This window comes from Festucalex cinctus, chromosome 18 (genome assembly GCF_051991245.1).
Source record: "Festucalex cinctus isolate MCC-2025b chromosome 18, RoL_Fcin_1.0, whole genome shotgun sequence".
NCBI lineage: Eukaryota > Metazoa > Chordata > Actinopteri > Syngnathiformes > Syngnathidae > Festucalex > Festucalex cinctus.
In genome coordinates this window covers 13,213,384-13,240,015 of record NC_135428.1, presented here as the reverse complement: position 1 = coordinate 13,240,015, position 26,632 = coordinate 13,213,384, and the positions used below count along the sequence as shown (strand labels likewise).

Sequence of the window (26,632 nt, the reverse complement as noted above, 5' to 3'; positions counted from 1 at the left end):
CGTGATTAATGAACGCCCCTTAGTTGGAAAGCCTGTACTGGGGGAATTCCAATCGCAACACAGCAGACACGTCCACGTCAAATTTAGCTGTGATAAATCTAATAATAATAATGCATATATTTGTGGAGACTGGGGTCAAGTTGTATTTTACAATTTTCAAAATGTGCACAATTTCACAAGTTACTTCATGTTAAAGATGAGATGGAAAAATGCGCTGAGCTGTAAATGCAGTTATGCTATCTAGTGGCAAAAAAAATGACAACAATGGTCTCATTCCATTGTAGTTTATCTGGTACTAATTGCCTGTGTTGTTGCCAGGCCGCTGGGAGTGTCCGCGCCACCAGTGCGACATCTGCGGCAAGGAGGCGCTGTCCTTCTGCGAGACGTGTCCCAGCTCCTTCTGCGGCCAGCACCGCGAGGGCCTGCTCTTCATCTCCAAGCTGGACGGCAAGCTGTCGTGCACCGAGCACGACCCGTGCGGGCCCGACCCGCTGGAGCCCGGCGAGATCCGCGAGTACAACCCCCAGTCCCGCTCCTTGACGTCGGGCCTGGGGATGGCCGTCATCACCCCGTCGTCGTCCGCCGCCGCGCCCGACGTCTCCCCCGCCGCCGGCACGCCCCCCACCCCCGCCAGGGTCCAAGAGGTCGTCGGCCAGGAGTCGTTTCCCGCCTTTTCCATCCCGCTGCCCATCACCATTCCCGTTTCGGCCTCACCTCCCGCGGGCAGCGGCGCGTTCCACCTCCCGCAATACTCGCCCATCTCCTCCTACGAGGAGGACAGGGACGTCCTGGACGAGGACGAGGAGGAGATGCTGGAGGAAGACGATGACGACGAGGATGAGGATGATGATGATGACGAGGAGGCTCTGGAATATCTTGAGATCAGAGATGACGATGAAGAGGAGGAGTGACGCAGTGGTTTGTGAATAACTTTATGGAATGTGTCGTTAATTCTGTTAACAAGGAAGCACTTGCGACGCAAGCTCGGACCTTTTGCACACATTCACTCGCGACAACTGTAAAATAATAACAATTGTTTCATTCACCGTGTTCCGCCATGAGCTCATTTCCAGCGGCCATAACATTAGGTACACTTCGCGAGAGTCAATATGAGAGCTGTCGCCGCAAGATTCTGCCTTTGACGCGCAATAATTGACCAAACGGCGCCTTCTGCTGAATCTGCTTGAATACTGCACCTTTTGGCTCCCGAAGCAAGTGGACTGTAACGTTGACTTTGCTATTTATTCATGGGAAAGCACACCTCTCCTACAGCTAGTATTAATATTGCGTTTGCACCGTCTTGGAGCGAAGGAACTATGTTGATCTGAAGGTTAGGAGCTTCATTTACGAAAAAAAAAAAAAGATGCTTTGGCACCATCTTGTGGCTGCTATTGGCAATTACAAACACTACAGTGGCTGTAAATTACTTGTGGTTTCACAATAAATTGTGAATGTGCGTTAATTTTTTCATGTTGAGGTTGCTTGTGACCAAAATAACTCGGAAGAATTGTGAAATTAGTGATTAAATACAAACGAACAAAATGATGATCAAAACAATATTTTTTGCACTCAATTTTGCACTTACTTGAGGTATTGATACTTGGCGTTAAATGACTAGTAGTCATTAATATAACATTTCATTTAAAAACTATCAGATTTAGGGGTGTCGGGTGATTAAATTTTTTTAATCGCATGGCCTCGATAGTTAACTCACAGTTAATTGCAAATTTTATTTCTGTTTTAAATATACAATAGAATATACAGTAAAAAAATTTGTCTAAGTTTTCATAATCTTGTTAACAAAGAAGTGGAACTAATAGAAATATGGCTGCATTATTTAGTCATTTAAACAGTAATTTCATAATTCATAAAATTGCGTTAAAAAAGATGTACTTACTGTAAAAAAAACATGAGATATTGATTTGTGTTGGTCATTTTTCTGCCACTAGGTGGCATAATTGCATTTGTAAGACGTTGTGACATCTCGGTGCATTTTTCTTTTCATATTACGAGCTTTCTCATCTTTACCATAAAGTAACTTGTGAATACTGCACATTTTTCAAATTGTAAAATACCAGTCTCCACCAATGTTAAATTTTAAAAAATTGGCGTTAAAAGAATTTTAAATAAACTCAAAATTAATGCACTAATTTTGATAATAAAATAATAATAAATATAAATAATACATTTGCACATTTAATTGTATTTAGGATGGATAATACTACTGTATCTGGGGGTTTTTTTCCTCCCAAAGAGAGTTCCCATATAATGGGACTTCTACATACTCTCTGAATGTTTTGTGCGTGTAAAGGCAAAACGTTCTTGGGCCAGCTTTCATATCAACTCTCTCTGGCGTACGCTTCGTAATCCACTTGAGTCGAAGTCACCTTAAGTCGGCCTCTAATGGGACTGTCCTTTTCCTGTTTCCTGTTTTACTGGACACTTGTTGCTTCCTTAGATGCCGTCAGCAAGGAGTGTGGGTGGACCTTTTGGACCAACCGCGACTGACGCGCTTTCGACGGTGCTTCAGCGAAACGCGAAGGTGACAACCCGCTAGACATCACGGGCGGAATTGCGACAAAGCGCTCGAGTCCGAAGGATATTTCTTGGAATCTGAGTGGAGGGGAGAAAGAAAACAAAAATATAATACACAAGATGGACAAAAATATTGGGACACAGTGACGTTCACTCCTCTTTTTATAGTACTTATCCTCATGTGGTGTTTGCGCACCGGACTGGTTACCAGACCTTGACACACCTGTGGACTATGTAGTCTTTAATGAATCTGACATGTTTTTGGCAAAGGAAGAAAATTGAAACTGCACGTGAAAAGCTCCCAGCTGAGATGCATCCAAGCATTCACTCTCAGTGCTTGAGTCCAAATTCACAAGGCTGGGTCCTCCCGAAGGCCAAATTTGTCGGATGCATGACGTCACTTACTGTGCGACTCGACAGCACGCACGGATTTATGCTGCATTCGAGGATAGTCGGAAGTCGGAAAAATACGAGTTGAAACTTCCCAGTTCCGACCTCAAAGCGTTCGAGGTGAAAGTAAACAACCAAAATGGCGGATAGTGATAAATTGTTTTTTATTTTGGGCCTCAAAACTCAATTTGACCTCCAGAAAACGTACCTTTTTGCAATTTTGCTTCATTTATTGTTTTAATCTTATTCCATACAGTTAAGTAGTTGACCGTATAATTTCATGCAGGGAGATAGCGGTAATACTGTCACGTACGTTGCGTTGCGTTACGTGGAGTTAGGTCGAATATTTATGAATGAAGAAAGCTATCTAGTTTTATATTCGAGTAAATTGTATTTTGCTATTCAGAGTGACGTCACATTGTAGTCCGCCGGTGAAGTCTGGGTCCTTTTTTTTTTTTCTTTCTTCCGACTTCTCAAGTGGAATTTCCGAGTTCAAGGGGGCGTTCCTGTTCACACTTACTGGTTTGAACTCGGAAAAGTCCGACTTCCGACCATCCTCGAATGCAGCATTGAATGGATGGAATGGATTGTCAATGTTACTTGTCGGTAACTGCCTCTCCATTCATGTGTAAGTCTGTGCGTGTTTTCAAGTCACGCCGGGAGTGACGTCATGCAGCCGACGAATTCGCCCTTCGGAGGACCCAGCCTTGTGAATTTGGACATAGGCAGTGAGTACTCACCGATTCGTTTATGATGTACAAAGTTCCTGTGTCCCAATACTTTTACCCACATGATATATTTCCATTACGTGTTCAAAGGGGTCAAAAAAACAAAACAAAAAAAGGTCTCAACACTGAAACACCAGAGAGATGGCACTAAGTTGCAGTTTGTACGCTGTAGTCATTTATTTATATTACTGTAAATGTGACGCACAACAACCGCCACCGTGTTGCTTCAGTGTGAGTGCGTGTGTGTGCGTCGTCGACTAAATTAAGTATTGTGTGTGTGTGGGTGCGTGTGTGAGCGAGATCTGCCTTAAAAGTGTCTTCTCCCTGGAGCTATTTTGAAGGAATGGATTGGTCGGCCCTTACTAACACGTCTCATTCCAGCCGGTTCCGTCTCGCCAACATCCATACACGCAAATCTACAGAAATATTACAGTAAATATATATATATATATATAGATATATATATGTATAAGATGTTGTGAAATAAGCACTTTGTACTGGCCTCATTTTTTTTCTGCTCCAACATGAAGCCAAAATAAAAAGTAGAAACTGCAAGTGGCAAATTCCCATTTGAACGTGTCGCTGTCTGCACCTTTTGATGTGTTTCAAGTGATTCCAACAGAAAAGACAACACGAGGATTTAACACTTAACATTTCATATTGTATTCCCATTTTAATGTTATTTTATTATTGTTCTTTTGGAATGTAATTTTTTTTTAAATAATAGGAAATGAGTTTTTTATTTTTAAATACATTTTAAAATATTTCTGACGACAAATATTAAAATTATTGTTTTAAATGGTGTCACTGAACTGGAATATTTTAAATAGTAGCAAACAATGGTACCATGAAAACGTGCGACCAAAAGTTGCTGCATTCAGAGTCAGACAACGTTCAAGTTTGATTGGATGTTTCAAGATGGTACAGGAGTACATCAAAACAATTTGATTTGGTTTCAAAATATGAATGTGGAAATCTAAAAATATATACAGTACTGTAATATCTAAACATATACTGTAATGGATACAAAAAAATGATTTTTTTATTTTTTTTTAATAAATCGCTACAAAAACAAAAAAAAGAAGCTATGTTTGGAGTGCAGGAGTACATCGAACATTTTTTTTTTCCTGTAAAAGATATTTGGAAATCTAAAAATATATACAGTACTGTAATCTAATATCTATACAATGTTAGATACAAAAAAATATTTTTTTTTAACTTTACCAAAAAAAAAAAAAAAAAAAAAAAGCAGCTATGAAATCCCAGTGGCCTCGAAAGCACCACTAACAGGTCTAACCTCAAAAATGTAATTTCCTGTCAAGAACACTCAGTGTGGACATTTTGTGTGTTTTAAGAGATTTCACTTTTTACAACATCCTTTTTTTCATGCACAAACGTTTATTTAACAGTAGGAAACAGGGTGAAAAGTGTGAAATGAGAAAAAAAAAATGTAAAGCAACGAATCATTTTGCACTGTAGGCCACAATCGTAGTCCATAAATGTACATTATTTCAATTTTATTTTGACATTTTTGCATCAAAAAAGCTCAGTTGAGAATGGAACATTTTCTGAAGCTTGTAATTCCCAAGGGTTATCATATTTGAAACTTTCACTGACATCTTGTATTTAAAAACAAACATTCAAGCAGTTAATTGAAGCGTTTTCCGGCACTGTGATTTGAAAAGGCAATAAATAAAGAGTGCAATCACAAAATGTCAAACAACGCAGCCTGTTAACTTTTTGAGGTGACTTGTCAGTTTGTGCCATTTGAGGTCGTCTTCCCATGTGTTGATTCAACTTCCCACTCATGTAAACCAAGCGCAAAAAAGGTGGGAAAAAATTGTGAGAGAAAAATGTCAGTCACTTTTTCATTCAGGCAGCTCAGACCATGCACATTGAGGACCCCATCATGTGACGCACAGGAAAAGGAAAAAGTTGAATTGGCCGGTGGTCTTTTGCGCAGACGACATTCATGAACGCAGATGGCTGTAAACACTACAACGAAAAGGTAAGCAGAGCTCCATGGATGTACAGGAAATTCCATCCGTGCTGTTTTTGTGGGGAGCTCACATGTGCATCATACATCATACGTATTTTGCATTTTTTTTTTTTTTTTTTTGGAGGTTCCTTAGTCGTTAATGGTAACAAAATCCACACTTGCCATTGGCCCATTCGTTTTTGGGAGGGACAACTTGCATGCCACACCCTCCAAATAGGTTGTCAGTGCAGTGTGTTCAAATTCTTGATCCTTGCGGTAGAAACGTGTCACAAACATGTTAAAACATCTGCTAACTGGATAAACTGCATGACAACCTGTTCCTTCAGACAAAAAAAAAAAAAAAGTCACAGCAGCTTAGTTGTCTTCAACCAGCACAACTTTGGAAAGGAAACTCTCCTTCTGGATGAAATGTTTGTTCTTAAATTCAAACATCCACCCGACAGAGGATAGTCCAAACTGTTTGTCATGGCACAAAAAGAAATCACCATTTTGTCCACTTTTTTTCTTTTTTTTATTGTTGTCTTCCGCAGGAGTCGTGTCCTGATCCAGTCGGATCTTCCATCCCCAAGTCCAGTGTCAGTTGCTGTTGCAGCATGAGTAGAAGTACGATTCTTTCTTCTGGCCCAGGTTCACTCCTGTTTCTTCTGCTCAAACACAGTGCATTGTGTTTACCTGACTTTTTTTAAAGGGATACTTCACTTATTTAGCCCATTATAGCAATAATAAGTTAATATTTTGTCTATAATTAATTTGATACTTTAATTATTTTTCACGTACAATTAGTACCTTCAAAAACACGTTTTGCAACTTGCTGTCAACTGAAAATGACATCACAAGGACTCAGGTAACCAATCACAGCTCACCAGTTTTCTCGGTTTGGTCATGTGACATTCACAAGCTGAGCTGTGATTGGTTACCTGAGCCCTTGTGATGTCATTTTCAGTCGACAGCAAGTTGCAAAACGTTTTTTTTAAAGGTACTAATTGTACATGAAAAATAATTAAAATATCAAATTTATTATAGGCAAAATATTAATTTTGACTGTCAAAAACGGCTAAATAAGTAAAATATCCCTTTAAACAGATGTGCTGCTTTTAATGTCATGACAACGATGACATTTTGTCGCAGTTTTAATATCGCGATATCACCATATTGCCGGTATCGTTACATCCCTACTGTTTACTAGAAGCGAGTTGTAAAGGTAATTGCATTGATTCGTCCAAATTTTTAGGACATTTCGCCGTAACCTTATGAGTTTTTTAAGTAATGTGAAATATTTAAAAAGCTGAGCTAAACCCATCTGAAAGGATTTGTTTTTAGTTTTTTGTTTCTGTCTACAGTGACGAGCAAACTCACCCGTCATGTACTGGAAAGCGGCGTTGTTGTAGTCCTCGGCCACCTTCTGGAACAGCTCGTCTGTGGTGGTAAGAGGCGTGTCACTTTCATTTTCATTCTTCAACGCTTTCATACAAAGTTTGCTTTACAAAGCTAGCAACTATTCGCTGGTGCGCTAAGACTCACAGGCGTTCCATTTCTTGTTGAACTTTCAAACCGATCATAAAATGAGCACGTTTCCAAGTTGTCCTCCACGTGAGAATTGGACAGACGATGAATCAATGAATGCACGCGTTCATGTCTGCGGACGACTGTGACTCACCCACGTTGCTTCCCGTTTTACTGGAGGTCTCGAAATGCTGTGCGCCGATCTCTACACAAAAATAAAATAAAATAAACAAACCATAACAGTCAAGTCATTGAGGAAGTGATAGAGCAGGAAGTATTTTACAATCAGGGCATTTGACTACTTGCTCAGTTGTTCCCCAAAAATCTAATTTGATTTCACAGTTCATTTGACCACAAACGCTAGTTTCTCCTTTTTTAATCGAGGGCGAGAACTCGCGTTGTCACCTTCAGCAAAGTCCTGAGTGTCGTGGTAGTCAATCTGACGGAGACTCCGGTCTCCTTGGATCAGGTCGCTCTTGGTACCGCACAGGTAGATCTTACAGTGCTAAAAAAAAGAAAGGGAAAAAAATGTTACAAAAACAATAAGAGCACATCATCCTCTGAGAAGCTCTCGTACCTCTTCGCAGTTCTGCAGTTCTTTCACCCAGAAACGAGCTCGCTGGAAACTGCTGCTGTCTGTCAGATCTAAGGACGAAAATACAATCATTAAATATTTTTTTTTAAATGTTTAAATAAATAGAAAAATATTATTTTTTTATATTATTTATTTTTTATTAATATAATATGTATAATAAAATATTATTGAAAATTATTCATCCATGTTGACATCTCAAGTTGAGTTAAAAAACTGAAAAAAATTTGATTAGATTTTCAATCCAATTAAATTCAACACATGCGGCACAAAATGGCCGCCAGCACACGCGATTTACCGTAGCAGACGACGGCCGCCCGGGCTCCTCTGTAGTAGATTCTGCTCATGGCTTCGTAGCGTTCCGACCCGGCCGTGTCCTGGTAGAGTGTGATTAAAAATGATAATAAATGATAATAAAAATGATATAAAAGCGGCGAGGCGGGACGTCACATTATGCTTGAAGTTTGAGAAAGGGGGAAGCTGACTCACCCATATTCCCAAGGTGATCACTTTGTCCCCCACCTGGATTGGTTTGGCCACAAAAGCGGCACCGATAGTCTGCATGGAGGACAGAAATGTTTTTTTTTTTTAAATCTTATCAGCATTATATGAAATATGACAGTATTTTATTTAAAACATACATTTTCTCATTAAAAAAAAAATCACTTTATTCTTATATCCTGTACATTTTTCAGAAAAGTCATTTGATATAACAAATGTGATATTTTTGTTTGAATTTCCCCCTTTTTTTGTTTTAATATAAGAGAGCAAATCATTTTACTGTTATTTATAATGTAACGCCATACATATTCTGGATGTATCTCAAGCAGAATTTCAAATCCAGTTCTTGTGTTGGATCTTACGTTCTGATAGGGTCCGACCAGGAAGCGGTGATGGACGTATCGCTCCACCAGGCTGGTCTTGCCCACGCTCTCCTTGCCCAACATCACCACCTTGGCGTCCACCCGCATGCCGCTCATACTCCTCACCCACTTAGTGGGGGCGCGTGGTTGGGCGGGGGCAAAACAAGGAGGGCGAAGGAAGTGAGTGTGGAAGAGGAAGAGCTGGCCTGTGAAAAGATACACAACAGGCATATATGTATGTAGTAGTTTATTTTTATTCATAGAAATTACATAGGCAGGAGCAAAAGCTTATTTAAACCTAGAATTTTATTTCCCAAAACATTTGCTTTAGTTACTAAGATTATAATGGAAGTTACACAATCTGTATTAAGTAAAAATGAATAAATAAAACATCACTGTGAATGCTTTCAGTTTAGCTGAATCATAAATAAATAAGTCTTACTCCGTTACAAACTACTCAGATATTTGTCAATTTATTTCACTTACAACATAGGATGTAGGAAAACTATATTTTAAAGCATTTTACAGTGGCTAACTATACAAAATTCAGGCTTCTTTTGGTCATAACGAGGCCTGAAATAAACACTCTTGTTTACATTTAGCAGACTTGGTTTGTTTTGTGAAGCTTGCTAAGAACAAATCAATAAATCACAATCAATAAATAATTCAATTCTGGTGGCTTTAGGGGAAATTAGCAAGCTTACCTAGCAGCTAGCTGGTCTCAACACGTCTTCATCGTGTCTGCGCAACAGCAGAAAGCCGAAAAAGTGATGTCAACATCGGCGGCTACAAAATGTTGTGGACGGCCAAGAAGAAGGTGACAGGAAAGGCGCTTGTCATCTCAGGCCAGCCTCGTCAAGCTAAAGTGAGCGAAAACGAAGCTAAGCCGGCTGCTATTCGCGAACGTGCACTCCCCTGTTGCGCAATGGCAGAAAACACCAGAGCTACAAAACGTTTCACAAACGCAAAATGTACATCATTTCGAATTGATAAAACTGGGGATGATGTGAAATGGTGGATGAGTGCTAAAACGAGACCTAAGCGACACGTCCAAGGGGGGATTTTTTCCGAATTCAGCGTTGTTTGTTCGGGTAGGAACTAGAGACGAACGTCAACGCGGCTTGTATCTACACGGAAGAAACGAGCTGGCACTCAATAAAAGTTATTATTATAATTTTAATAATTTGGGTAAGAAAGAAAAACACGTTACATTGTTTTTTTATGGGCACAAGGGAAGATTGGCATACTTGTATAGACATTTTTTTTAAAATCAGAAAAACGGGGAAAAACAAAACATAAAATTAACAAAAATACACAAAAAATAAAGCTCTAAAAAAATAGTCTAAAAAAAGATTTTTTTTCCCAAGTGAATGCAATACACTTCCATACTCTGTACATAAAAAAATAAGAATTTGTATTTATGCAAAAACATATTCATTCAGTATTGCTAATAGCACAGAATTCATTAAAAAAGTAATAAACATCAAAGTTTAAGAATAAAATACAGTACACAACTCAACTAAAATGCATCACATGTTCATAGTTACTTTCACAATCACGCTACTTTGTACGTGACCTGCATGACGGCAATAATTTAATATCAATTTAATCGGATTTACAGTATTAATGTGATTGGACTCTATCATTTTTGACATCACAGATCCGGGAACTGTGATTGGCTGAAAGCTCGTCACTTCTCCCACTCCCCAGACACGCACACACAGACGAAAACACGGACAGAATCAACATGGCTGAAGCGGACGAGCTCGAAACAACTTCAGGCGGAATCTTGCAGGAGATTTTCACGTCCCCTTTGAACCTAACGCTTCTCGCGTTGTGTGTTTACCTGCTGTACAAAATCTTCCGCGGGGACAAGCCGCCGGAGGTCGACGCGGCGGAGCAGCCGCTGGCCAAACTGAAGAAGCGAGACTTCACCCTGGACGAGTTGAAGCCTTACGATGGGGTGCAAAGTCCCAGAATCTTAATGGCTGTCAATGGAAAAGTCTTCGACGTGACGAGGGGCAGCAAGTTCTACGGGCCTGGTAAAGCTTTGTTGGATGTTTAGCATGAAGTTTTACGAGGCCGAATGCGTTAACAGGGCCGATGAGGACAGCTAACAATCAATTTATCGCGTTAAAACAACACAAAGGGTCGACATATATCAACGTGAGGTTTTCTGGCTTGGATCTCGTTCCGCAACACGGTCGGAGAAATAAATTATTCGCTTTAAGTGACGTTTGAAAGTGCAAACAACTGGATGTGATTTTTCTTTTCTTTTTTTCTTTCAGACAAAGCACGTTAATTGAGATGCAGTAGGAGGCATTCTTCATGTTTTTATGTGGGTCGAATTCCAAAACTGCAACTTCACCGAACACTTTTAGGCACTCGTAATTGCTGCACTATTATACAATAGCACACTTGCATCTTCATGAACCCGGAAAATTCGCACCTCAGCTCGTTTATCTCATTTCAGCTTTGCAACCTCTGCTGTGTGTAACCTCTGACCAGCATTGAGATCACACTGCTGTCATGCAAAACCTTTCTTTTTTTCTTTCACTCCTTGCACTACACGCCCAGCTACAGAATCCCATGCTTGTGAATAGTACTCACACCCAATGATAAGTTCCGTGTGTGTATCAAATATGGAAGGAGATGATAAGTTAACACTTAGAAGTGCATCCAAAAAAAGCTAATATTAATTTGTGCATCCCACAAATCTCAGTGCAATTCTGCTTACCTTTTGGGCTTTGAACAGGTAGCATTTGAAAGGTCTCAGACCAGCCAAGCTTCTAAGTCACGGGTGGCAAAACTCATTGTGGGGTGGCCAAACTTAAGAAATACTCTGCGTGGTTGTTTTAATTACCCGTGTATGTCAAATTTCCATGTTGTATTTTGCAGACGGTCCGTACGGCGTGTTCGCCGGCAGGGACGCATCCCGAGGCCTGGCCACGTTCTGCCTGGGTCAGGAGGCCCTGAAAGACCAACACGACGACTTGTCCGACCTGAGTGCCACGCAGCAGGAGAGCCTCTCCGAGTGGGAGGCGCAGTTCACGTGTGAGTGCCTGCAAAAGTCTCGCCACATAGTTGAAATATTGACCAGAGCTGTCAAACGATTACATTTTTTAAAATCAGATTAACGACATTTTAGAATTTTGGATTAATTACGATTAATCGCTTAAATAAAAATGCTTTCATTGTTATTATTATTATTATTTTAGAATTTTATTTATTCTATTTTATTATTATTATTATTATTATTATTATTATTATTATTATTTAATGTTATTATTTTTTATTTTATCTTATTTTATAAATATAAAATAATTATAATTTTTTATTTTTAATTTATATTATTATATAATTAAATATCTTATTTTAGAATTTTGATTAATCACGATTAATCTCCTAATTAAAAAGGCTTTTATTATCTTATTTTAGAATTAAATTTTTATTTTATTTGATTATTTATTATTATTTAATGTTATTTTTTATTTTATCTTATTTTAGAAATATAAAAAATTATCATTTTTATTAATAATTTGTATTATTATTATTATTGTTATATAATTAAATATCTTATTTTAGAATTTTGATTAATCACGATTAATCGCTTAATTAAAAAATAAAAAAAAATTCCGTCATTTCATGTTATGAGGACGTCTTAAATATTTTTATCCACTGCACACGCTCATCTTCCTGTTTTTCTAATCAGTTATTTACTTGCATAATTTTAAAAAGGGTAAAAAAAAAAAAAAAATGACCACAATAGTTTGACATGAACAAATATTCTGAAAGTCATACACAAGCATTTATTAAATGCAGTCAAAATTAATAGCATGATTAATCTGCGTTAATACATGATGAATACAATAATTTTTTTGTGATGAATTAATTAGTTAACGCTTTAACTTTGACAGCACTAATATTGACATTTGTTTTTTGTTTCGTTTGCTCAGCGTCCATTTTATTGAAGGGCTTGACTTACCCAATTTTTTTCTCAGTTGAAGCAATAATAATAATTTGACAAATGTCAACGTACGCTTGTGTTCACTATTAAGCTAAAAAGTGAGGTTCTCAATACGCGTCCCGTTTTTCTACCGTTGCAGTTAAATACGACTACGTCGGCAAGCTGCTGAAGCCCGGCGAGGAGCCGACGGAGTACACAGACGACGAGGAAGGGAAGGACAAGAAAGCAGACTAAAGAATAAAACGCGCGTGGCGGCGAGACGGAAAAAGACGCGGGATGCCTTCATGTTAAATCTTCTGTGTTGTTATTGAAATACTGTCCACCTCCCACGAAGGTTACATGAATGCGACCTTGGGTTTCTGCTGCCTTGAGATGTCATAAGCGTTGAGCGGTTACAAATCAATTGGATCATTGTTTTGCACGTCTGGATGTGGTGCGAAACGGGCGCAAAGAAAGTAAGCTCTTGTTGATTAAAAGTCGCCAGGTGACTTGTATGTATACCGAGGCAGCATGAACGGACGGGTGCGGCCTTCCGGAAAGGAGAAGGGGGCCAATTGGAAGTCATGTAAACTGTTAGGCAAGATTTCTTTTTTGTTTGTTGGTTTGAGGTGGAACCAAGTGTATATTCCTTCCATATGAAATCATGCTTCTCTCTTTCCACCGTCATTCCTGTTTAAACATGCCACATATTCTCCGTTAATGTAAATTCATCTAGGCAATAACTGTCACTTGCTAAGCTCTGTACATAAAGACTGAGTGTTATAATACTGTCAGCCTGGAAATGATATCCATTTAATAAATAAACCTTTGATAAAAGCTATTTCTTTGTTTTATTATACATTGTTGTCTTGTGATACAAATTTACTCCCTCAAAAATGTAATGTTTCTCATGTAGATTTGAAGTGCACTTTGTAAAAACGGTCATAATTACCGTAAATATAGAGTAATTAAGCAGTTTGTGCATCGAGATCTCATACGTTAATTGTGTGCACATCTTGGCCACAAGGGGGCAGTATTTCGAGCATGCATGGACACGCTTACACGGTAGATGCAGATGGTTGCAAATGCTCGGTAAAATGCAGTAGTTTTACAGACGATAAGAAAATATGCCTGTGAATATTGTCAGCGAGTTCATCGCCATCATACAGCACTTAAATGTCAAATTTTTGGTTTTAAATGAAAGCCAAAAATTTGACGAACGACTCCTACCTCAAAAACTCATACACTAAAGGTACCAGTGTTCAAAGAACGATAATCCGGAGAGATAAGTACGGTACTTAGACATTTTAAATGGCAGCTGATACAACCAATTCACTGCAAATCCAAAGATTAATACTCAATCTTATGAAAATAGTCATTTCAAAGCCCAGCATAATGTGCTACCAAGATAATAAATGCTGTAAAACCAGGACATTTTTGCATTACATTTATTCAACATTACAGTGCAAATTGTAATTTGTAACATAACCTACTGCTTTCATACAAAATTCGACGTTACGTTTGGAAAAAATACACCTTATGACACGTTACTATTACATCTGAATCTAGCTCTACATACACTAAAATTTAAGAAAAGGTATGTGTCAGAAGTGGGATTCGAACCCACGCCTCCATTCGGAGACCAGAATTCCCGTTCAACGGAAGGAGTTGAGTCCTTGAGTCTGGCGCCTTAGACCACTCGGCCATCCTGACACTGCTACCAATCGACGTCGACATGTTTCATTTTATATTTTATTCAACCAAGTTTTGATTTACATTAAATGTATTTTTATTTACCTCTATAAATATGTAATATTCGTTGATATTTCGTGTTTTTAAAGCCCACAAGCGTAAAGTAGCACTTTTTTCTTGCTACATTCCTCTCGTGCTCATGCGTTAAGCGTATTTTTACTACTACGTCACTTCCGTCGTGCGGCTGCGAAACAGCCATACTACCACTTCCGCCGTTCAAGGGTATCTTCAACCAACGCCAGGCTAATCGACATGTACAGATTCGCGAAAGCGGCCGTTAACATCAGCGGTAAGCCGACTTGTCTTTATTAAATGCATATTTATGTGCTTAAAAATATCGGACTACGTTTAGCGATCAAGCTTCTGTGAGTCTACACGCGTCTCCGGTGGGTCACCCCGGTCAGCGTGCTAACATGCAAGCTAATGCTAAGCTGTGGTTTGCGATGTTTTACAATTTTCATTAATATGAGTCTAAAGAACTTTAATATTGTAGTCCATTTGATATGCTGTCTTGACACTGCTCGACACGTTGCTGCACAAGAACGCAGAAAAAAAGTCGTAACCTGAGGCCCCCATTCAAGAAAAGTGTCCGTTCTCTCGCTCAAAAAAATAAATAAAAAAATCAAAAACATTGTACCAATGTCCAAATAAATGTTTTGACATATTCAACATTATTAACTAAACAATTACATGTTGTGGCTTGGATGGCTTGAGTTTACAAAGCCATACAAATGGCAGTCAAACTGTACGTCAACTGTCAAAAGATGAAAATGGTATATTACTGTTGTCTTCCAGGTCAAGCTGCACGCCAATTGAGGCACGGATCCACCGCTCCCCAGGACTTCCACTCCAAGTATGGCAACGCCATATTGGTCGGCGGGTTTGTTTTCTGCACAGCTGTGTGGTCATACGTAAGTGTCGCTCATTTTTATTATCAACATGGCAAGTTTGAAATGTCTGTTGAAGTGGATTACAAAGCACTAACATTTTGGAAAATAGGATGATCGTTTCCTGAGAAATTTATATATTTATGGTCTGGGGGGGAAATTGCATTTTTTGGGGGGAATGTTTTTGTTTCTCAACCTATCAATGTTGTCTTGTCTACTATTTAGCTCCAATTGGCTGACAGGTTTAAAAAATAAATAAACTCCAATAAGCTCATTGGCTGAAAATTTATTTGTTATTGTGGATTTTAGTGATGTTTGAAGTACTTTATCCATATATATATATATATATATATATATATATATATATATATATATATATATATATATATATATATATATATATATATTTATTCCACAAAGATGGTGACCACTTGCTACATGTTGTTGCGCATCATAATTTCGTGATAATAGCTGTATTTTAAATGGCATTCCCTCATACTGATTTCTAGAATGTGAGCCCTTTCCCCCCCCTCCCTGCCTTACAGGTGGTGACTCAGACAGGCATCAGTTGGAATCTGTCACCTGTTGGGAGGATGATGCCCAGACCATGGAGGGAGGAGGAGACTAATGAGTGAAACAAAACAACAACAACAAAAAAGCCACCATGGTAGAGATCCAAACAAAATTCTTCAGACTGTACAGATGAACAGAAAATGTCTGCCAGAGTGTGTTTCAATATTGTCCAATAAATTAAATGTGATTCTAGATTTGTTTTTGTTTTTTTAATACTAAACAGTGTGAAAACAATTGTGATTACGGATATGCACTTGACAGAATAATTTTTATTTAAAAATAATAATAATTTGAGCAAGAATTTGATTTTCTATTTGGTATTAAAGTTTGTCAAAGTAGCTGTTGATGCCAAAAAGTGCATGGCTAAAATGTGATAATAAATGTAGAAAATCTAATTTTAAAACTGCTACTTGTTTTAACTTATTTGTGGCCAACATTTGCTTGATTGGAAAATAATCCATAGCATGGTGTAGATAAAATATCCTGTCTCATATTTAATAACCCAAACATTGCAGTTGTATTTGATTTTAATCAGTTTTTGTTTTTCTTCCATTGACCAAAAAATACACATATGATTGTGCACTTTATATTTTCAAGTTTTCTGAAGTTACTAAATATAGTTGTAAAAAAACAAAAAAAAAAAAAAAACATTCTATCTAGTTGTTAAAAAAACAAAAACAGAAAAAACCGTAGCTTATATAGTCAGATCATCCTCTGTGTGACGTCGAACAAATGACATTACGGCTAGCCAATGAAACGCAACGCCCTGCTTCAGCGCAGTATCCAATCACGTTGGAGGAGGGCGTATCCTCGCCCAACCTCCTTATCCCGGCGTGCTGTTAAGGTCACCGCTGTCATTCGGGAGCTAGCCAGCCACCGAACAACCATCGAAGCCACCGAAGCGGAGGCGACACAGCGAGGAACGCGACGTGACGAGCAAGCAGAAAGACGAGAAAAATGTCTCTGTCCAACAAACTCACTCTGGATAAGGTGGACGTCAAGGGGAAGCGAGTCATCATGAGGTAATCGCTTCACGGAAGTTAAATAAGGGGATTGGATTAGCTTGCTGTAGCTAACACTTTGGTCTTTATTTTTGTTTGTGCATACTGTCGTAGTTTTGCAACAGATAATTTTATGATAACTCATAACTTATCAGTTTTATGAAACTGCACGGTGATGGTGAAAATAACAGTGGGCGTGAGGGTGTATTTTGACGACACCGGAAGTTATTTTTTTCACGTTTTATAATGACGTCACGAACCAGTGCCGTGCTATTAATATTGTGGCAAATTGCCTTCAAGTACAGGTATACCATTGAATATTGCAATTTTGTAATCCTCAGTACACGCACAAACCAACTGTTCTAAAATCACAGGTATTTTTTTTTCTCCTTAATTCCTTAATCACAAACGCTGTATTTTTTTTTGTTACAAGAATAAAATGATCAGTAATTATAATTAATATCATAAATCAAAGGATTGATGGGGCTTTGCTGATTAGTATGTCAAAAGATTAGATTGGTAAGAATATATAAATTTAATGCCTAGGCCAACAATGGGAACATACTAGAGTCCAGTTGAAAACTGAAATATTAAATCTCTGTATGAGTGTGCGCATTACAGAATGCATAGCTTTATACTGTAATAGTGTACATACATGATGTACCGTGATTGGAAGTAGATAAAAATTGTGCTTTTAATGATTGTCCAGAGTGAGATTGGAACAACTGTAGAAAATTACCAATGCATTCAAAATAATGTTGCTAATATTTGGCATATCCAAGACTTTAATTACTGCCAGCTCCCTTGTCACTTAACTAAACTTTTTAAGTTAACGTAACGTATGTTTTTGGAATGTGGCCAGAAACATGCCGAAAAGGAAGATTTGATTCCCAATCTCGAACCTGTGAGGCATTTGTGCAGCATGGATGCTCGCCTTCCTATTAATAATTCATTTTTCATAAAATGTCTTTTCATGGCTGTGTCTTCGCATTGGCCTTGTCCGTGATTAGAGGGGGCACTTGAACCTGACACCCATCTGCTGTGGAAATGTCAAAGGTTCTACTTGGCATAGGTCAAAGTTCACCGCAAGATGCACTTTAGTGTTTGCAGGCTCTTAGCAGCACGTTAGCTGCAAGCGTCTCATCGTGCAAACGTTTCCATAAAAAAACATGAGCCTGAATGAAAACGGCGATGCAAGGCGGAACGTTGCTATGGCGACAATGGGCAGAGCACCCAAGAATCTGCTTGGCTCCCCCTGAAATGAGCTCACGTCTGCCCGTTTGTTAGGCGAGCGGATCACGGGCCAACAATGACACGGCTAATCCGCCACTATCAAAAGTGCTGCGTCTGTAAGGCAAGCGGATCATCGGACGCTCGCCCGGGGCTGCCAAAAAATGCCAGTGAAAAGCTGACCGCTGTGGTTCCAGACCAGACAATGCTTTTGCAGTGACTGTACGGCATTGTGAGCACGCTCGCTTCGGCTTACGGGCGCATCAGGTGGGGAGGAGGGAAGGGAGGGAGGGAGGGAAGTTGCGCAACGCTGGCGTACGAGGGATGCAGCACGTTCACGCAGCGATTCTGGTCTCATTCGTTCCAATCGTCAACTCATGAGGAAAATAGTGCCCACCTTTGTATTATGGAGAAAATGTCTTAAAAGGAAAAAAAAATAAAATCTGAAAAAAGTCACGATTTCGACTAGAAAATGTAAAACACAAAAGCAACGGTCATTAGTTTTGTTTTTCTTTGGAGAAAAAATAAAATAAAAATTGCACCAAATTCAACAAACAGTCCAGTTGCCTCAACTCAGCCTTTGCAGGTTGCCATGACAATCCACACAGATGTTCAGGAAAAACAACAAACATTCTTAGCAAGCACATTAATATAATTTTTATTGACACAGTGACAATATCATTTTTATTCAAGGGGCACATCCACACAAATTTGAAATCAAGTGGGCTTAATCAGTATCTTCTTGGCCTAATAAGCAAAATAAAAAATAAATAAAATATATATATATATATATATATATATTAGGGGTGTTAAAAAAAATCGATTCGGCGATATATCGCGATACTACATCGCGCGATTCTCGAATCGATTCAATAATCGGCAGAATCGATTTTTATTTATTATTTTTTTTTTTTTTTTTTTTTTTTTTTTTTTTAGGATTCACACCTTGAGCATGGAAGAATGTTATATGAACGGCACATTAAGCCTTAATATTTTTATTTTAATGCTGTTCAAACATGAAACAGATTACAACCTCTATAAGACTGAAATTTCAGATAAATAAATAATACATTTTCATATAAATCTTACACTCTACAAGCTTACTGATTAGTATTTTCTAAATATGAATGAAAAAAAATCGCAACAATCGACTTATAAATTCGTATCGGGATTAATCGGTATCGAATCGTGACCATTCGTATCGGGATTAATCGGTATCGAATCGAATCGTGACCTGTGAATCGTGATACGAATCGAATCGTCAGGTACTAGGAAATTCACACCCCTAATATATATATATATATATATAATTTTTTATTTATTTTTCCCCCAGGGGCCACATTCACACAAATTTGAAATGATGATAATTCCAAGCACATTCTAAAATATTCCCATTTATTGATTATTATCTAATTGCAGATCATGTGAGTAATCTGCAGTGTTTTAATAAAAAGGAGTGCACATTTTGGTATAAAATCCTGCTAAAGATGTCATTTCTGTTGTCATCAGTGCGCCCTCCAGTGGACAAAATTAGCAACAATAGTTGCTTTTATTGCTTTTTATTGACAAATGAAATTCAACTTTTTTTTAATTTATGCAATACATAAATAAAATCCTTTGCAGATGTGTTCCACTTATAGCCTTGTTGATAATGTCCTTTTTTCTCAGCATTTTTTTCTTTTTTAAATCTTCCAGGGTTGACTTCAACGTTCCCATGAAGGACAAACACATCACCAACAACCAGAGGTAAAACTGCGCATCCTCCGCAGCTCTTGACCGAGAGAGGTCACGACCTTCCCAATGTCGTTGTAGGATCAAGGCTGCCGTTCCCAGCATCAAGCACTGCCTGGATCACGGCGCCAAGTCGGTGGTCCTCATGAGCCACTTGGGCCGTCCCGACGGCAACTTCGTGCCGGAGAAGTACTCGCTGGAGCCCGTCGCCGCCGAGCTCAAATCCCTGCTGGGAAAGTGAGAAGGTTTCCGTGAACGCGAGGTCGCGTTGTAGGTGACTGTCGCCGTGGTGACGAAAATCCTCTTGCGCGTGCGCAGGGACGTGACCTTCCTGAAGGACTGCGTGGGCGCCGAGGTGGAGGCCGCCTGCGCCAACCCCGCCGCCGGCTCCGTCATCCTGCTGGAGAACCTCCGCTTCCACGTGGCTGAGGAGGGAAAGGGCAAGGACTCCTCTGGAAACAAGGTAGGGGGAAAAATAATAAATAATTTCAGAATAAATTTGATATGAGGCCTGGGATGAACGCTGCTTCTGGGGCCTGCTGACATTTATCCTTGAAGGTCGCGGTTGCTTTTCCTGTCCTGAGAGGCCTGCTTGGTATGCGGCCTGCATGGATTCAGTTCAACTGTACAGATATCATTTTAATATTACATTAGGAACATCTACAGAGTAGTGATCATTTTATCAGCCAGGTTTAGTCCAGTTTCAATCACGCTTGTTAGTTTTTATCATAGTTGTCATAACTATGTTAGCAGTTAGCAAATACTTTTAATGTATGTATTATAAATTTCCCCAAATGCAACTTATAGTCCAGTGCGACTTGTTTTTTTTTTTTTTTTTTTTTTTTTTTTTTTCTTCATCATCTTATTCATGACGCAGTTTTTAATAGGTGCCACTTGGTCTCTCGAGTGACTTAGAGTCCGAAAAATATGGTAATATTATGACATTAGTCCAATAAATTAAATTACACCCCGTTCCACCCACATAATACAATTTATTCACTAAATAAATAATTTAAAAATTTCTTGCTACATCTTTATATTAATACGAGTTTTTCTGGTAATATTATGACCCTTTTTTCGTAAAAAAAAAAAACCTTTTGCCTTGGTTATTGACTACAATGATTATAAATAAATATTTTTATTTGTAATGATTAATTAAGAAATAATAATTTCATAAGTTAAATTATACCCTGTTCCACCCACAAAATAAAATTTATTCACTAATAAATAAAATAATAATTTAAAAATTTCTTACTCCATCTTTATATTAATACGACTTTTTTTCTGGTAATATTATAACCCTTTTTTTTTTCATAAAAAAAAATACTTTGCCTTTGTTACTGATTACATTGAGTATAAATAAATGTCTTTTTTTTTTTAATAATTAATTAAGAAATAATTAATTTTATAAATTAAATTATAGCCCGTTCCACCCACATAATACAATTTATTCACTAAATAAATGAATAAATAAAATAATAATTTAAAATTTTCTTGCTATATCTTTATAGTTAGTTTTTTCTGGTAATATTATGACCCTTTTTTTTTTTTTTTTTCATTAAAAACAACAAAACGTTTGCCTTTGTTACTGATTACATTGAGTATAAATGTCTTTTTGTAATAATTAATTAATAAATAATAATTAATTTAATAAATTATACTCCGTTCCACCCACAATACAATTTATTCACTAATATGAATAAATAAAACAAAAATTTAAAAAATCCTGCTACATCTTTATATGAATGAGTTCTTCTGGTAATATTATGACCCATTTTTCATAATAATAAAAAAAAAAAAAATACAAAATTTGCCTTCGTTACCAATTACATCGAGTATAAATGTATATCTTTATTGATTTGAATGTGCCAGACGAAGGCCTCCCAGGAGCAGATCGACTCCTTCCGGGCGTCTCTGTCCAAACTGGGAGACGTTTACATCAACGACGCCTTCGGCACGGCTCACAGAGCCCACAGGTGAGCCCCCTCCTCGCCGCGCGCGCTGATGATGAACGATGACATCACACATCTGCGCCGTCCTCCCTCCCAGCTCCATGGTGGGCGTCAACCTGCCCCAGAAGGCGGCCGGCTTCCTGATGAAGAAGGAGCTGGACTACTTCGCCATGGCCCTGGAGAAACCTCAAAGGCCTTTCCTGGCCATCCTCGGAGGGTGAGACCAGCACGTGACCTTCACGCCGGCTGCTGTCTTGTATCCATTTCATGGTGGCCTCCCCTCACTATCATTTGACGGGCTCAGAGTCCGTTTGAACCCGATGCATTGTGCAACTGCCGCTTGTTGTTTGTATTGCGCAGTGTGCATGCAACACCACATTCGTGAACTAATAACATCTTTGCTGGAGAGTCAGTCCCAAATATTGCAATATTGTGCTATTTGTTTTGAAGGCTACAGAGTCTTTTATGTGGTGTTTGTTTGTTGTTGTTTTTTTAAAAAGGGCAAAGGTGAAAGATAAGATCCAGCTGATCAACAACATGCTGGATAAGGTGGACGAGATGATCATCGGCGGCGGCATGGCCTTCACCTTCCTCAAAGTGCTCAACAACATGGAGGTGAGGGAGCAAGAAAGCAAACACTTCACTTGCAACATTCGCCACACCAGGCTTATTATAGTTTTGGAATTTTCATTTTAGTTTTGAGTTTGTTTGTTTTTCTAAGGTTAAGTTGTAGTGAGTTTCAGGATTATTATTTTTTTTATTTTTTTTCATGTGTATTACTTGCGCGCAATATTTAACTCATTCCCTCCCACCCATTTTCACTGAAGCAACCCCTTTACTGGATTTTGACTGCTTTTGCGAGGCCCACAGAATATTGTGTTCTATTACTATAAAACATGGAATCTACTAAAAGAAAAATTACCATCTCTTCTTTCATCAGGAAAAAAAAAAAACGTAGATTTCTATCTGTTTTCGTTTTGGAGCAATTAGCATTAGAAGAGAGCTAAGTTTCATCACAAATCTGTTTAAAACAGTGGGGAAAAGAGTTTTTTTGCAACATGGCTCTGTTTGATCTCTTATACTCTGCTGCCACCGGCTGGCTATATTTTTAATAACTACCATTGCTTCAAGCGTTTTCTTCAGGTCAGAGGCTGCATCAAAGCCTTCTGTATGCTCTAGCATAAAAAAAAAAAAAAAAACGTATAAATACGTCTTTGGGAGCAAATGAGTTAATGAACAGCAGGATCATGTGAAAGTGCTTTTCTATTGGCTGCTGCTAGATGACGTAACTTCTGTGTGACACACTTTCAAACGTCCTTATTCCGGTTAAATCAACATCACATTTAAAATCATCCCCAAAGGCTCATGTATTAAATTAATTACCAAAGACTAAAACAAAGGACATTTTTCCTATAATTGTAGGTAGTTTTGTAAACATAAAATGTAGTTTGTTAGTTCTCTTTTTTTAAAAAAAAGCATTTTGGTTTTATTTTATTTGGTTAAACCAAATTTGTTTTTGAGTTTTTTTCGTTACCTGAAATAACCGTGAAGAAGACACAACATTAGGTAGAGCCGCATTCTGTTATTCGTTCCAATTTATAAAATAAACTAGTCGTCACCTTGTTCTCCTCCATTGTTGACGTTAGTCCTTGATGTGTTCATTGCAGAGTGGATTTCTCATGGACAAAATTCACTCGCTCACTGCCATTCTAAGTCCAAGATGCATTTGAACTGGGCTGGCCGTGAATGAGTTAATGAAGCCCGTCTTGGTCAAGCCCCAAAAATACCAGACTGGAACATTCAACACGACCCGCATAACAAAAGCGTGTATCTTTTGTCTTTTATGATAACTTAACCTCCTGGCACCAACACTGTAAACTCTAGTGGAGTCATTGCGCTTTAGTCACATCCTAGCGTGAAATTTGAAACTATTTCACATGAGGACCGTTATTTGCTTGGCCAGATAACATACTTCAACTTTTCTCAATATGTCTTTGAATATTTGTGGCAGTAGCAAGATAAAGCATGTTTGCGATGATTGCACTATTTTCTATAGTTGGGCCTCAGTGATGGGAATTATTTATAATTATTTCTTATTTTATTAATATAATTAATTCATTATATTATTATATATTAATTATTATTAATTTATATTAATTATTTTTTTCCGCAAATTAAATGTAAAAGAAACCCCATCAGAATAAGCTAAATGTAATATAACGGTCATTCTGTGTTGATGAAATTTGCGTCTTCCTCTTTCCAGATCGGCAACTCCCTGTACGACGAGGAAGGCGCCGGCATCGTCAAGGACCTGATGGCCAAGGCCGAGAAGAACGGCGTCAAGATCACGCTGCCCGTCGACTTCATCACCGCCGACAAGTTCGACGAGAAGGCCGCCACGGGCGTCGCCACCGTCGCCAACGGCATCCCCGCTGGCTGGATGGTAAGAGCGAGCCAAGTTCCCGCTCCGCCTTGCCGTCACGTTTTTTCACAGATTTACATTCTATTTTTTACCTTCACTTTTTGACTTTGCAAATCGTCCTGAGCAATAATAATAATAATAATAATAAAATCCCTTTAAAAAATGATACTTTTTTTTTCGTGCGCTAGGAGGCTGCAATATGGTCTTGAATTACAATTGCAGATTTTTTTTTTTTTTCTAAACATGATTTCACATGCTATTTTTTTTCCCTTCACTTTTTGACTTTGCAAATCGTCCTGAATAATATTTCTTGAGAATTTATTTTTATTTTTTTCCAATGTGCTAGGAGCCTGCAATATGGTCTTGAATTAGAATACAGATTATTTTTCCCATAAATATATCAGATTTTATGTTTACCTTTTACTTTTTCATTTTGCAAATTGTCCTGAGCAAAAAAAAATAAAAAAAATAATACTAATAAAAAATTTTGAGAAAATCGATTTTTTTGTGTGCTAGGCTGCAACATGGCCTTGAATTATAATAGCAATTTTTTTTCCCCATAAATATGATTTCAGATTTTTTTTTGCCTTCACGTTTTGATTTAGCAAATTGTCCTAAGCAAAAAAAAAACAATAAATAAAATGTATAGAGAAAATTGCTTATTTTTTTGTGCGCTAGGCTGCAATATGGTCTTGAATCATAATAAAAAAAAAATTAAAATATGATTTCAGATTCTATTTTGACCTTCACTTTTTGACTTTGCAAATCATCCTGAGCAAAAATAACATTTCTTGAGAATTTTTTCGTGCACTAGGCTGCATAATGGTCTTGCATTGCAATGCAGATTTTTTTTTTTCCATAAATATGATTCCATATTTTATTTTGTACCTTCACTTTTTGACTTTGCAAATTGTCCTGAGCAAAAAAAAAAAAATTCTAATAATAATAATAATGATAATAAAATTTCTTGAGAAAATGGATGACTCCTCTCCATTAGGGTTTGGACTGCGGGCCCGAGAGCTCCAAGGCATACGGCGAGGCGGTGGGCCGAGCCAAGCAGATCGTGTGGAACGGCCCGGTGGGCGTGTTTGAGTGGGACAACTTCGCCAAGGGCACCAAGAACCTGATGGACAAGGTGGTGGAGGTCACCAAGTCGGGCTGCGTCACAATCATTGGTAAGAAACAATCAAGTGAAATGAGATTCAAATGTTTTGGGGTTGGAGTGTGTCGTATATTTAAGATTTAATATAATCAATTATTTAAAAAAAAAAAAAAAGAGGGTTACGAATATTTTGCCACTATTGGACTAAAAGTGGTCCTATCTGGCACATTGGAAAAAAAAAAAATGTAATTGTCGGTTATGTCCAGGTGGGGGCGACACTGCCACCTGCTGTGCTAAGTGGAACACTGAGGACAAGGTCAGCCACGTCAGCACAGGAGGCGGAGCCAGCCTGGAACTGCTGGAAGGTGAGTGGAGGACAAAAAACAGGATGTACATTTATTTCTTTAAAATATTTTTGCATTATTAAACACAATAACACTTGTATGTGAGCTGCGGATATTTTTTTTCCCCACTTGGGCTATTCATTGTCGCACTCTACTTGTAGTATCTGTGACTTTGAGTATGTATGGCTTTAAAAGGCGGGGCTTGGCCTGGTGAGTGACATGAGTGCCAAATTGTGACAATTTTTTTTAACGTTTGGTTAAATAAATCAATTTAAAGTGCACCAGTAACATTAGTTTGCGTGGAAAAATGAGCCCTGCAGAGGTTGGAGGCAGACTTAAAAAAAAAAAAAAAAAAAAAAAAAAAAAAAGATGTAATTGGGTTATTTGATTAATCACTGCAGTGGCCTTTGCAACTTGTTTGTGTTTTTGCAGGCAAAGTTCTCCCCGGAGTGGACGCCCTGAGCAACGTCTAAACTTCCTTCCAATCAACCTGCTGCCGTGTGTGTGTGCGTGTGAGAGAGCGTGCATGTGAATGCGTGTATTCTGAGAGGTGAGCAGCTACTAAAACCAAGACTGGTGTTAACTGGTGCAAACCAAACAAAAAACTAAAAAAATAAACAGCCACACACAGCCAGTGGGTAGATCAATCTGTGACAAGTAGAACATCTGCCTTATTGCGACACCACTCGGCGACTACTAGAGTAGATGGATTGTTCAGGTGGAATTTGGTTTTGCTGTGATGAGAACTTGACATCACCACAGACTTACTTTTGGAAAGCACGCGTTACCCTCCTCCAGTCATTCCCTGCTAAGTTGTGTGTGCGACGTGTGCATATTCACAGCATGACTGCTGCCACACACGCTGGCCATCGATTTTTCAAGGAACGGTTCGTGTGGCGTTTGTGTACCTTCTGACATCCCAGCGCTTCTGGTCGCCTCTTCAAGTTAATAAATGTCCCGGAAACCTTTCCGCTGCTCTTGTCTTCCTTCTAGACTTTTGTTATTAGTGCATGGGAGATTAATTGAAATCACAATCAATTTTAACCACCCACCCACCCCAAAAAAAGCAATAAAATATAAAT

At 38.3% G+C, this 26,632-nt stretch overlaps 5 protein-coding genes and 1 non-coding gene across 6 annotated transcripts in view; 4 read left to right on the top strand and 2 right to left on the bottom strand.

The window, feature by feature from the left end:
- nsd1b (nuclear receptor binding SET domain protein 1b) overlaps window positions 1-4,452 on the top strand; it is a 28,163-nt gene extending 23,711 nt beyond the window's left edge. Inside the window, 1 exon segment of the mRNA XM_077504897.1 lies at window positions 319-4,452. Coding sequence (XP_077361023.1) covers window positions 319-911 — 593 coding nt within the window. The 3' untranslated portion in view covers window positions 912-4,452.
- A 703-nt stretch (window positions 4,453-5,155) lies between these two features.
- Window positions 5,156-9,737, bottom strand: rab24 (RAB24, member RAS oncogene family). The gene is made up of 9 exons (XM_077504899.1): window positions 9,315-9,737; window positions 8,611-8,816; window positions 8,237-8,305; window positions 8,046-8,124; window positions 7,733-7,800; window positions 7,561-7,660; window positions 7,310-7,360; window positions 7,009-7,068; window positions 5,156-6,296 (listed from the first exon to the last, which is right to left on the bottom strand). The coding sequence occupies exons 2-9, from the start codon at window positions 8,725-8,727 to the stop codon at window positions 6,229-6,231; spliced, it is 612 nt and encodes a 203-aa protein (XP_077361025.1). The 5' UTR covers window positions 8,728-8,816; window positions 9,315-9,737; the 3' UTR covers window positions 5,156-6,228.
- On the top strand, window positions 6,161-13,397 carry pgrmc1 (progesterone receptor membrane component 1). The gene is made up of 6 exons (XM_077504900.1): window positions 6,161-6,279; window positions 6,993-7,076; window positions 8,621-8,845; window positions 10,271-10,652; window positions 11,509-11,664; window positions 12,717-13,397. Exons 4-6 carry the CDS (start codon window positions 10,358-10,360, stop codon window positions 12,809-12,811), a joined length of 546 nt encoding a protein of 181 aa, XP_077361026.1. The 5' UTR covers window positions 6,161-6,279; window positions 6,993-7,076; window positions 8,621-8,845; window positions 10,271-10,357; the 3' UTR covers window positions 12,812-13,397.
- A 761-nt stretch (window positions 13,398-14,158) lies between these two features.
- trnal-caa (transfer RNA leucine (anticodon CAA)) lies at window positions 14,159-14,269 on the bottom strand. The gene is made up of 2 exons: window positions 14,232-14,269; window positions 14,159-14,204 (listed from the first exon to the last, which is right to left on the bottom strand). It is a non-coding gene; the product is annotated as a tRNA-Leu (tRNA).
- A 164-nt stretch (window positions 14,270-14,433) lies between these two features.
- cox7b (cytochrome c oxidase subunit 7B) lies at window positions 14,434-15,960 on the top strand. The gene is made up of 3 exons (XM_077505042.1): window positions 14,434-14,597; window positions 15,104-15,219; window positions 15,741-15,960. Exons 1-3 carry the CDS (start codon window positions 14,561-14,563, stop codon window positions 15,828-15,830), a joined length of 243 nt encoding a protein of 80 aa, XP_077361168.1. The 5' UTR covers window positions 14,434-14,560; the 3' UTR covers window positions 15,831-15,960.
- A 622-nt stretch (window positions 15,961-16,582) lies between these two features.
- pgk1 (phosphoglycerate kinase 1) lies at window positions 16,583-26,518 on the top strand. The gene is made up of 11 exons (XM_077504747.1): window positions 16,583-16,790; window positions 19,695-19,745; window positions 19,812-19,967; window positions 20,049-20,193; window positions 21,603-21,706; window positions 21,780-21,899; window positions 22,183-22,297; window positions 23,946-24,125; window positions 25,102-25,279; window positions 25,473-25,571; window positions 25,983-26,518. The coding sequence occupies exons 1-11, from the start codon at window positions 16,726-16,728 to the stop codon at window positions 26,021-26,023; spliced, it is 1,254 nt and encodes a 417-aa protein (XP_077360873.1). The 5' UTR covers window positions 16,583-16,725; the 3' UTR covers window positions 26,024-26,518.
- Window positions 26,519-26,632: the final 114 nt, after the last annotated feature.

Excerpts from the sequence above, each read along its gene's own strand:
- rab24 (XM_077504899.1), bottom strand. The coding sequence starts at position 8,727 with ATGAGCGGCATGCGGGTGGACGCCAAGGTGGTGATGTTGGGCAAGGAG. Across the intron at positions 8,306-8,610 it reads TGGTCGGACCCTATCAGAAC|ACTATCGGTGCCGCTTTTGT; the intron begins GTAAGATCCAAC and ends TCCTCCATGCAG. Across the intron at positions 7,661-7,732 it reads AACTGCAGAACTGCGAAGAG|CACTGTAAGATCTACCTGTG; the intron begins GTACGAGAGCTT and ends TCTTTTTTTTAG.
- pgrmc1 (XM_077504900.1), top strand. The coding sequence starts at position 10,358 with ATGGCTGAAGCGGACGAGCTCGAAACAACTTCAGGCGGAATCTTGCAG. Across the intron at positions 10,653-11,508 it reads CAGCAAGTTCTACGGGCCTG|ACGGTCCGTACGGCGTGTTC; the intron begins GTAAAGCTTTGT and ends TGTATTTTGCAG. Across the intron at positions 11,665-12,716 it reads GTGGGAGGCGCAGTTCACGT|TTAAATACGACTACGTCGGC; the intron begins GTGAGTGCCTGC and ends CTACCGTTGCAG.
- cox7b (XM_077505042.1), top strand. The coding sequence starts at position 14,561 with ATGTACAGATTCGCGAAAGCGGCCGTTAACATCAGCG. Across the intron at positions 14,598-15,103 it reads AGCGGCCGTTAACATCAGCG|GTCAAGCTGCACGCCAATTG; the intron begins GTAAGCCGACTT and ends GTTGTCTTCCAG. Across the intron at positions 15,220-15,740 it reads GCACAGCTGTGTGGTCATAC|GTGGTGACTCAGACAGGCAT; the intron begins GTAAGTGTCGCT and ends CCTGCCTTACAG.
- pgk1 (XM_077504747.1), top strand. The coding sequence starts at position 16,726 with ATGTCTCTGTCCAACAAACTCACTCTGGATAAGGTGGACGTCAAGGGG. Across the intron at positions 19,746-19,811 it reads CACATCACCAACAACCAGAG|GATCAAGGCTGCCGTTCCCA; the intron begins GTAAAACTGCGC and ends ATGTCGTTGTAG. Across the intron at positions 24,126-25,101 it reads GCATCCCCGCTGGCTGGATG|GGTTTGGACTGCGGGCCCGA; the intron begins GTAAGAGCGAGC and ends CCTCTCCATTAG.